Consider the following 11,366-nt stretch of genomic DNA (forward strand, 5'->3'; position numbering starts at 1 on the left):
GATTTAGAGTTTCTTTCCTCCAAGAGTTTCTATGGAAAATGCTTCGCCTCAAGTTAGCGGCAGAAGAACTACAATTCCCAGGTGCCAAAGGGCGACGATAGGGTCACCGCTGACCCGACCCGCCGTCCTCTCGCGTGCGTTTGCGCCGTGTAAAGCCCTGCCAGCGGCAGCCCCTGCAAGTAGGGCCGGGAAGTGGCCCTCGGACGGGCTGTGATCCGGGCGGCCTCGCGCGGGGCGGCGGGAAGATGAGCGTCGCCAAGGAGCCCAAGCGCGGCCACGGAGTGAAGCGAGCGGCCTCGCCTGATGTGAATAGCGGCAGGAGGGCAGCTGGGGCTCTGCATGGGGCGGGGGAGGCACTGAGACCTGAGCGGGGCTGGGACGGGCAGGGGGGCATTGGGGGTCTTTAGGCTCCCTCTCCTCCTCTGTGGCTAGTTTCTAAGTTGTTATTATGTGTCATGTGTTTGTTCCTCCCTGAGTGCTTTCCTTCCTGGGGAGCTTTGTGAGAAAGTTCCTGGTTAAGGGGCCGACGCAGAGGGCCACACGGGGGGGCCCACCTCTGGCCGTGTTGGAGAGAGAGGGCAGGCTTGCTTAGCAGTTGGCAGGGCGAGAGGTCTAGCTTAGCTGCCCTGGAGGTGACCGGCTTCCCAGCGTCTCCGCATAGATTAAAGTAGGGACCCTTGTAGGCAGTGCTCCCTCTAACAGGGATTCCCAGATGTTGTTCACTAAGGTAAAGTGTGCCCTCGAGTCGGTGTCGACTCCTGGCGCCCACAGAGCCCTGTGGTTATCTTTAATAGAATGCAGGAGGGGTTTACCATTGCCTCCTCCCGTGCAGTGTGAGGTGATGCCTTTCAGCATCTTTCCTATATTACTGCTGCCCGATATAGGTGTTTCCCATAGTCTGGGAAACATACCAGTTGGGATTCAAACCGGCAACTGCAGGCTTGGTAGTCAAGCCATTTCTGCACTGTGCCATTAGGTGTTCACTACAATTCCCATAATCCCCAGCCAAAGGCCACTGCAGCTGGGGATGCTGGGAATTGTAGTGAACAACATCTGGGAGTCCATGTTAGATGGAACAGTGGTTGTAGGCGTGTAACCCTATTGTAAACAAGAATCATTGCCTGGGCTCCTGTCTCCACCTCTATTGTATTTTTTGCTCATTTGACCTGGTAGTTGCCAGGCCTGCACTGGTTCCTGCGGTAGGGTATATTAGTTATAGAATCTGTTGCAGTTTGCTTAAAAGAAAAATCCAAAGCCGACCCTTAATGTGTAATAGAAGCTTAGTCTTTCTAAGAGTCTGCTTATACTTGTTATAGTTGCAACTCAAATGTCATCACTAACATCATTTGGATAAGCTGGTTGGTTATGGAGGAGAGAAACAGTGCACATTACAGATCCATCTGCCCCCTACTCAGATATTTAATTTTGAGAGATTTGGGAGAATGGAGTTGAAAGCGAAAGAACGTTTCAGGTATTTGTGTACAAAATAATGTGGTTTTTTAAAAGTGTCGCACTGGCATCATCTTCCAAAGGTGAAATGGGGACAATGTGCTCTCCCTAGCAGAAATAGGGGCTGATTCTGGTAAGCAGAGACAGTTGGAGTGTACTGGGTGAGAGTTTGCCTTTGGGTAAATGTGACCATCTATACCTAGTTCACATGCATGCAATCTCCTGGATGTTTTGCAGCAATGGCTCCTCCTTTATCATGGTTTTGTTGACATAGTGGATCTATAGTTCACAGTTTTGTGAAGACTGTGCAAGTGATGTAGTATTGGCCTGGAGAGCCCAGTACTAAAGCCCTTGTGTTTAATTTATTTTTAATTAAACAGCAATGAATGTTTTAGGAGGTGCAAGGACAGACCCAAGAAAAGTTGGATTTGAGCAATCAAAGGGTTAAAGTGTGTCCTAAGGAAAAAATGAAAGGGCCACTGTCTGTCCATCCCTTCTTTTAATCTCCAGATAAGAAATGACATCAAAATGCAACTCTTGTTACTTTGAGAATGCAGCGTTCATTCTTGTATTCACTGAACTGTCATCTGCCTCCTGTTTTGTGTTAAAGGTGATCTGTAGTCTACTGGCTACTAATTCTCTGTTCTACTTGCCTTGGTCTGGGTGTGGGGAGGACATGTTCTGAGGAGACAGAGGATGGGCGCCAAGCTCCACAAAGAAAAGTGAACTGCTAGCAACTGACCCATTACTGTAGCTTTTGCTGCTGTCTCCCCTTTCTGTCTCTCTTCTTTGCCTTCTTGATTACTGCAAAGTGTATGCTAAAGGGAGAAGAAGCAAAGGAGAAATTTGGGTGGATGACTGAATTGCTGGGAACACTTATGCATGAACCCAAGTTCCAGATCTCTACTCTAGTAAACTATTCCAACTACCACAGAAGTATGAATGTGGCAACAGCATTATAAACATAGACATTTATAACCTTCAGTCCAAAGTAAAGTAAAACATATCTGAGAACTAAGAATGACCTGAAACTTAAGAACAGCCCTGCTGGATCAGGCCCAAGGCCCATCTAGTCCAGCATCCTGTTTCACACAGTGGCCCACCAGATGCCACTGGAAGCATACAGGCAGGAGTTGAGGGCATGCCCTCTCTACTGCTGTTACTCCCCTGCAACTGGTACTCAGAGGCATCCTGCCTTTGAGGCTGGAGGTGGCCTATAGCCCTCCACAACTAGTAGCCATTGATAGACCTCTCCTTCATGACGTTATCCAAACCCCTCTTAAAGCTATCCAGGTTGTTGGCTGTTGGCAGAGAATGCCACAAGTTGATTATGTGTTGTGTGAAAAAGTACCTCTGTTTGCTGGTCCTAAATTTCCTGGCAATCAATTTCATGAGTTGGCCCCTGGTTCTGGTGTTAATGTGAGAGGGAGAAGACTTTCTATCTATCAACTTTCTCCACACCATGCATGATTTTATAGACCTCTATCATGCTTCCCTGCAATATAGGAGTGGTGTTAACACATGGACGGCCTACCCATGTAATCATGCCCAAGATGTGATAGTGAAGTCATGCCAGCAATCATAACTTAAGGGTGAAATATGTTCAGATGTCCTTGATTGTGTTAACAAGTCTACTTCATAGGGGGGCGGGATTGCATTGTAGATAGGAAATTGCCTTATACTGAGTCAGACTATTGGTCTATCTAACTCAGTATTCTTCATAGCCTGGCAGCAGCTTCTCCAAGGCAGGAGTCTCTCTCAGCCCTCTCTTGGAAATGCCAGGGAGGGAACTTGGAACCTTCAGCATGCAAGCATGAAGATGCTCTTCCCAGAGCAAATCCATCCCCAAAGGGGAATATCTTACAGTGCTCAGATGAGTCTCCCATTAAAATGCAAATCAAGGCAGACCCTGCTTAGCAGATGAGACAATTAATGCTTCCTAGCACAAGACACATTGCACCAGCAATACTGATATTTTTGGTCACTGGCAATCGGAGACAGTTGTCTCTCCATGTAAAGGGTGTGCATATTATACATATATTGTTTTGTTTTTTAAAAGCTTGTAGGCCCAGTATACTTGCACACTGCTGGTTCATGTAGTGTATGTAAATTCCACAGTTTTTGGAGCAGCCCTTATTCCTGCAGTTCACTTTTTTTTTTTTTAAGGAAACCATAGTAAACAGGAATAAGTGTGCATAGGTTTGCAGCCATGAAGTCATCTTCCACTTTCTAGTGTGTCTGACAGCACCAAGTACTGTAGTGTTAGTAGGGCTAACATGGCAGGGTTGCAGAAGGGGAAACTGGATGTGCTCAGCTCTTCCAAGTTGTGGCAAGTTTGAAAATAGGCACCCTACTCCAGTTAGTAGAAATTCTGTTTTTAATCTTTGGTCACTCCTTTAACCAGCAAATTGCATTGGCTAATCCAAGGGTTCTCAAACCTAGGTCCCCAGCTGCTGTTGAACTACAGCGCCTATCATTCTTGGCCACAGTGGCCTTTGGCCACTGAGCCCATCTGCATCTGGACCCTAGGTTGATGTTTTCTGCCTTCGGCCTCCTGTGTTTATTTTCAGATGTTGCAGGCTACTTCACAGGGTTTATTAGCAATAGTGCTTGGGTAATCAGTCAAAATATAGACTGACTTATTTAGCCTTTCATTTTTTTTCTTGAATGTGATAAGAAATATTTTTGACCATCTTTAAATATGGTAATATCATTTTACTCTAATGAGGTGGGGGCGGGGGTGGAATCTGTACAGCCTCCACACATTTATCCAGAGCTATAGTTGCTACTAACCATTGAAAGTGTCTGCAGAAAGCTGTTGCTATGTGGGTAGTAGCTTTATTGACTTAGACCTAGTGATGCTGTTGACAATGTATAAACCTGCATATGGATATTCTATTTAAAATCCCTGATGCATTTCTTAGTTTGAGTTGGTACAATTTAAACTGACAGACCTGATGCCTAAATGGAACTCAGTATGTGACTGAGGCCTTACACCTGTAAGGAAAGCTGCATGGTGTTGCATCACAGTGTTTGACTTCAAAATATATGGTGATTGAATAATAGATGTGTACATGCAGCTAATCTGTCTTCCTTTAATGTAACCAAGGACCAACTTCTTTTTTGCAGCTTGGATCCAGCAGTTGGGAAGCAGCAGATCTGGGTAATGAAGAAAGAAAGCAAAAGTTCTTGAGGCTTATGGGTGCTGGAAAGGTAAAGACTTTATTTTCCACCCAAGCAATTCATTGACAGACTGGAATATAGACTTATAACCAATAACCTTTGACTGATCATCCGGAATTTACCTTACTGCCTGATATTCAGACTAACCCTGTGCCATTGTGCTATGTTTTGTGTCACGTGAGCAGGGCCAATTTTTTTTTAGATCCTCCCACTTCTCTCTGCAGCTGCCTGTGCCTCATGAAATTCCCCAGCTCTCAGGGACATACTTCAGAAGGCACAGGCTGTTGTGAGGGAAGGGGAGATCACAAAAATTGCACACACACTCATGACAGAAAATCCTGATGTGTTAACCCAGGGTTAACCTGGATGTCAGTCAGTGTTTTTGATAATGTATAAAGTATAGTGTCTACTCTGTATAAAATGTTATAGCTAACTTCCTCCAAGTATAAGAGATTTTTTTTAAATTATGCAAGCTATCCATAATCATGCTTGTAAAGGCCTACAAACGCCTGTGTAGCTGCAGGATGCAGGAGGCACTGTCCAAGAGGCTCAGCTGAGCTTGACTAGGTTTCCTAACAATTTTAAATCGATCTGAACATAAAGACAGCTTTTGTGTGTGCACTGAATTTTCTCTTTGAGCATTTGTCATAAGAGTTCTGTGGTACCCTAAAAACTAACTAATACATGTTCTCACATAACCTTTCATTGACCAGAACATCTGATGACATGGGCTCTGGCCCACAAAAACTTATGCCAGAACATATCAGTTACTCTTGAAGGTGCCACAGGGCTCTTTGTGCTTTTGCTGCCTGGGATTAATCTGATTGCCCATTTAGTGTATTCTTCTTTAAGAGTGTTTTGAAATGGCTTTGCAAACATGTCTATTTCTTAAACAGTCATACTGAATTTTGTGTTTGCTGTTCTGTATAGCCACATGCATATGCTGATGGGCTATGACACCATTTTAATAGTAGGTTTTCACTCATATTGATGTCCTCGTAGAGCTCTCAGATAGGACAAAGCTGCTGACCTGTGGTACGTGTGTTTGTAGTACTGCTATTTTCTTTATCTTGATTTTATTTTAAACAAGCAAATAATGAGTGAAACTTATGTCAGTCAAATTCCTTCTATTCAGTGAAGATAGGTGAGCAAACTAATATTGGAGATAACATGGTTCATAGGCTAATCCTCAGATGCTGAATTGGTTGCAACAACCAATCTTTGTCACAGTTTCTACATACAGAGTTCCTAATAAAGATGCTTGAGACAGTAGATATCGATCTGCTAGCTGAGCCCTGCAGAGGGAGGCAGGTATAGCTTTTTCCCATTTTTCTCTGCATGAATCAATGCTATTCTTTGCAATTGGAGTAAGAGTAACACTTCTTGCATTTTTGAAAAAGGATCAGTAGACGATAGAATTGAAATTGATATAGTTGAAGATCTTATATTCTTTGAATGCTTGAAGTTCACATAGTTTGAGACTGGCACTTGGTTGGGCTTCCACATATGAATTTGTGATATATCACAAATTACTTATCACAGATTATTTATAAGTAATCAACAGATACTTTCAACAAGATGAGTAGCTGATGCTGTGTACCAACCCAAACCAACCCCCGCCATATGAATTTAGCCTCTGCCTCAGTATCTTGTCTCATTTCATAAATAGAGGACTAGGAAAATTGGATTAAAAGATCAGTATAAAACAAATGTACTACTTATTTCTGTGAAAAAGCAAAGTGTTGGTGTTGGGCTATGGTGTTGGTAGCTCTCCTAGAGAACTGCCTAATATTTATAAGCACCATAATAATTTTATGTTGCTTATAAATAATGCATCTGACAAAGTGGGTTCTGGCCCACGAATGTTTATGCCACAGTAAGTCTTTCAAGGTGGCACTAGACTTTTTGATGTTTTGTGCTGCATCTTACTAACATATCTCTAGTATAACAACTTTTATTTTATTTTAGAAAGAGCATACTGGACGCCTTGTTATTGGAGACCACAGATCAACTTCTCATTTTAGAACGGGTAAGTCAAACATATGTAGCAACTGGAAGTAGTTTACGTACCTTTTCATAATGTTTAGCTGACTTCTAAGGATCTCATCTTTGAGCCAGTTCAGACATCACACAGAGCCAAGAATAAACTTTGGTTTCATACACCATCAGTCAGCCTCAGTAATGTATGCTCCTGTTCCCTGCTGAGCAAGCTTAGTAGTATTGTAGTTGTGATTGCATTTAGAAACAAGTTCGGATTGGTTGTGGTGTCTGAACTGGCCTATCCTGGCCTATTCAATTCTGAGTTGCAAATAAAGCATGATCTGAACCTAGGTTTTGAAGCTGAGTTCGGTTTGTGCTTTGTTTTGTAACTTTGCTTAGAAAAAGCCAGGATTGTTAGATTTGGACATTTATTACTAATCCTGGCTTGTTTCCAAGTACAATTGGAAGCATGATTCTTCTGACTCGTGTGCAGGCAGGAATGATGGAGCGTGTGTGCTTCTGAAGTGAATGATGGGACACAAAGCCAGTGTTTAACCTTGGCTCCACGTAATGTTGTAACAGGCCCTTTGTAATCAAATAGTGATGTTTTCAAGGCCACCCAGGTAGCTTTGTAGAGTGGAGACAAACTGGACTCTCTAGCCACTGAACCATGCTGGTTTTGCAGCACATTGAATGAGTGTAGAGGTGGCCCAAGATGTACTCTTGTCTTTGGCTTGTTTTCTGTTCTACACAGATGTGCCATGTCTAGATTTTGACTGGACTCTGCTCCCTTCAATGGGAAGAGATGTGTTAGATTTAATTAGTTTTCCCTAAGCAAAGTTAGTAAGTTCCTTAACTTTTGCAAGGCCCTTGAAACCATGCTGCTGTATCAGTCATCAGATATTAGCAAGAGTTTTTAATGAAGTGTTCTTACTCCAGAACCCTTTATGCTGCTGTTCCTGTGTTGGAATTAGTTGTTGATTAATTTGACTGGATGGTAATCATTGTGTATGAAAATATAGGGGAAGAAGACAAGAAAATGAATGATGAGCTGGAGACCCAGTACCAGCAAAGCATGGATAGTACTGTGTCAGGAAGAAATCGGCGGCATTGCGGACTCGGGTTCAGTGAGGTATTTATATTTAAACTGAAACAGAGAGTAAAGCATTTGTATTTCTCTGAGGCCAAGGAGGTAATGCAAGAGCAGGATAATGCTATACTGTTAACTTCAGCCCATATACTCAGTTTAAGTGTGGTAAGTGGTCATGAAGCACATGCATATTCTCATCCACTCTTGATACTTTACTCATTCCACCCTTCACAGCCACTATATTGATGGAGCTGGGCAGCCATAATGTGCTGCTGTAGTCTGGAAACTGCCTCTACTAGAACAGTGGCAGATCTGGACATCTATTGGGCTGTGAGGCATGTCACTGAGGCCTACTAATTTAAAATCAGGCTCCAGAATCCCATTGTCTCTGCCTTAGAGTCATATCATGTGGTGATGTTGCAGTCGCCTCTGTTAATGAGTGTTCACACCATCAGCATTTAAATTAGCCTTAAGCTTCTTGGTAAGCAGAGTGGTTTGTGACCTTCCAATCCAAGAATACACCTCCTCATGAGTCCACTTCAGTATTGTATTAATTTAAAATATAAGTAGAGTGACAAAGTTTCTATTAAGATTCTAATTTATTTATATAACTTGTAATAAAGCATATAAAAATACAAGACATAGACAAAGCATAAAACATCAAAATAGAATTGATGTCATAGAATTTCCTATGAAGAATAACTTCAAGGACCTTAGTCTTAATTCAGAGTCTCACCCACAGCTTCTCTGTCACTATCCAGAGTCAGGTAAGGTGCCTGAAGACATCCTGAGCACCATTTGGGCTTACATGCATGTATCCTAAAATTTCTCATGATCATGCAGAAGAACTGTTTAACACCTTTTTATTCCTCCCCATACACAAATCCCTGGACAGTTCACAATCTAAAAACACAATAACAATTAAAATATTAGCACAATTAAAACAGTTTAAATACAGATTAAAACTACAAACTTTGAAACTATAAACTAAAAGCCTGACTAAACAGAAAGATTTTTCAGGCCCTTCTTAAAAATGTCCAGAGAAGGGGAAGCTCTAATTTCATTAGGAAGTGTATTCCAAAGTCCCAGGGCAATCCCAGAAAATACCTGGTTTCCAGTTGCCACCAACCAAGCTGGTGGCAACTGCCATCGGACCTCCCCAGATGATCTTAATAGGCGGCGGGGTTCTTGAAGAAGAAGGCGTTCTCTGAAATACCTTGGAACAAAGCCGTTCAGCACTTTATAGGAGGTAACCAGCATAAAAACATAACTAGAAAAACTCATTTGCATTCCAGACATAAACCCTTCTCTTACTTCTGCAGTCATAAACTGGCATTCATGCATAGTCTTTTTTACATCCTTTATTTGATTTATTGTATTCTCAACCAGTTATATATTATTTATTTGTATTCCCAACTGGTTGTGTTCCTAAAAGGTTATATAATTAAACCTTTTTCTGTGGATATAAATTCCTTACTAATCTTTATGTTTGAGGAGCAGAGAACTAGCTAACTACTATATAAAACTGAATCAGAAAAGCAAGAGGTTACAAGTGAAAAAAGCATCAGTTTCTAGGCCAGAGTTGAATTAAACGAAAAAAGCGAAATTTTTATTATGAATATCCATGAAAATAGCATGGAGCAGAAATGGCTAATTGAAGGCCAGGAGACCAAATCAGTCCCTCAGTCCCATTATATTTGGCCCTCAAGGCTGTATCAAATTTTGAGCTTGGTGTGGTAACAGGTTGTGCCCAAAATTTCCCTTAAAAGGAAAATTACTTTGAAAGGCAGAAAGATCCTACACTTCAGTATTGCATCTCTCTTGTTTTATAATGTTCCAGCAGTGCTTGGATACATATTTTCTGTGCATGGCTATAGAGCTTTTTTTAATTGCTAGCTGGTGCCAACTTTATTAGAGCCCAGGTGGTCCAGTTGTATAGCACAATATGCTATGTATATTGACCCAAGAATGCAGAAATGGTTTAATCTGAATCTCTATTTTAGTTGGACGAAGATAAAGGAGAGCAAGAGGATACAAGAGACTCCCTGGAGCCAGAAAGCTCAGAGGACTCTGAAAGTGACTCTGACTCTGAGCAAGAAGAGGTTGAAGAAGAGCAACCAACTACTGAAAAGCATAGTGATGCTGAGAATCCTCAAGCCAAGAAAGATGGGAAAAGCAACTATAAAATGATGTTTGTTAAATCCAGTGGTACATAACTACAGATCAAATCAGCCTTTAAGTACAGTAAGCCTTATGGTTACAGTGCAAAGTGTTGGACTGCTTACAGCACAGATCTTTCTATTATGGTTTTAATAAGGCCCTTTTAGAGAAAGAATAGTGTTTGCTTTCCCAATGCTGTGATGCTATTTTTATCAGCATGACTGTATCCATTTGTTTTGTAAAGATTACAAATAAAACTGAGGCAGGGGTAATTTAGTTCTCAACCTACTCTGCATTACTCTTCTGTCTTCCTCCCATGATGGCTATTGAACCTTTAAGCTTGTTAAAAATGATTTATCTTAACGATATTTGATGTCTTTGTGTGTGGTTTTCTTTCTTTTTTAAAAAAAGCAGCATTCTGTTTGGGTTTTGAATGATGTAATAATTAAAAAGTCAGAATTGCAGCTCCTTTGTTTTGCTTGTAGCTGTAATGGAACGAGTGTGCCCCAAAGTTCAGCATTTTAGGATCCATCCTGCAATTAGGTCCTCTTCTCAGGGATTCCTAGTATCAGACCTAGGTGTGTGCAGTGGGGAGAAAGAATCTGACTGACTTCAAAGAAAGGTCTGGATAAGGAACTAACAGAGAAGCCCTGAATTAATGGGAATATAGCCCAGTCAGAGAATGCTTCTCCCCTGCTTCATCCAGTTGTAATGAGGGGAGCAAGTGTGTGGCCTTCCTCCTTGCCAACCTCTCACACCTGCTGTTTGTCGCTGCACGTCCATGCAGGCCTGGAGTGTTAGAATATCTCAGGCATGTGTAAAATATAATGTGCAAGTACTTAAAATCAAATGGAATTTCCTCAACAATTTGTAATTAATCATGCAGTTCTTGCTTATGGTGGTGTTTTGTCCTTGGGAATGTGCAGAGACAATAGAGGGAAGGAAGGTCTGCTCAGTGGTTGGCAGGACTCACCTCCATGTCATGTACTGGATAGTTGTCTGATCCCAGCTCAGAACTAGGCATTTTGTGAATGGATGTTAGATCTGCCTGTAGAGGAATTGATCTTGTGAGCTTTGTTAGTGGAAACACTAAATGGAAGAGGGTTAATTAATCTGCCTTAACTGAGATGAAGGAAGCGGGGTGTGTTTTCTTGGGGTGGAGGGGAAGATCCATCATTCTTAAAGATCTAGCCTAATTGTATAAGCTACCCTTTCCCCCCCTATACTTGATAACCATGATCTCATACTATTACAGACCTGTAAACTTTGAGGACTTAATTATGTGCTTTAAGTGGTGCATAAACTAGTGCTGCATGTGGTGTAATATTATTTAGTTATTTTGGAGGGCTTTATTGTCATAATTCTAGGCTCTTTTGACCCATTATCTTCATGTGCATGCTGTTCCTATTGCAGGCAATCATGTTGGGGCCATATACATTTCATATCTGAGCTCTTTGCAGCACCCATTTGTTATGTCCAGCGGCAGAAAATATAATTGGTATAG

General features: G+C 41.8%; 1 protein-coding gene across 2 annotated transcripts; it reads left to right on the forward strand.

Annotated features, from left to right (window-relative positions):
* The first annotated feature begins 97 nt into the window (after positions 1 to 97).
* C1H11orf58 (chromosome 1 C11orf58 homolog) lies at positions 98 to 10,326 on the forward strand. Of its 2 annotated transcripts, XM_053282822.1 has the most exons (6): positions 98 to 305; positions 4,579 to 4,662; positions 5,863 to 5,943; positions 6,601 to 6,661; positions 7,635 to 7,744; positions 9,706 to 10,326. In XM_053282822.1, the coding sequence occupies exons 1-6, from the start codon at positions 246 to 248 to the stop codon at positions 9,916 to 9,918; spliced, it is 609 nt and encodes a 202-aa protein (XP_053138797.1). In that variant the 5' UTR covers positions 98 to 245; the 3' UTR covers positions 9,919 to 10,326. The 2 variants fall into 2 exon arrangements, with proteins under 2 accessions (XP_053138797.1, XP_053138798.1); XM_053282823.1 differs by lacking the exon at positions 5,863 to 5,943 and having other exon boundaries at positions 109 to 305.
* Positions 10,327 to 11,366: the final 1,040 nt, after the last annotated feature.

The sequence above is a fragment of the Hemicordylus capensis genome, chromosome 1 (assembly GCF_027244095.1).
Source record: "Hemicordylus capensis ecotype Gifberg chromosome 1, rHemCap1.1.pri, whole genome shotgun sequence".
NCBI lineage: Eukaryota > Metazoa > Chordata > Lepidosauria > Squamata > Cordylidae > Hemicordylus > Hemicordylus capensis.

Coding starts and splice junctions, on each gene's coding strand:
- C1H11orf58 (XM_053282822.1), top strand. CDS start 246: ATGAGCGTCGCCAAGGAGCCCAAGCGCGGCCACGGAGTGAAGCGAGCG. Junction 5,944..6,600: donor AGCCCTGCAGAGGGAGGCAG/GTATAGCTTTTT, acceptor ATTTTATTTTAG/AAAGAGCATACTGGACGCCT. Junction 6,662..7,634: donor AACTTCTCATTTTAGAACGG/GTAAGTCAAACA, acceptor ATGAAAATATAG/GGGAAGAAGACAAGAAAATG.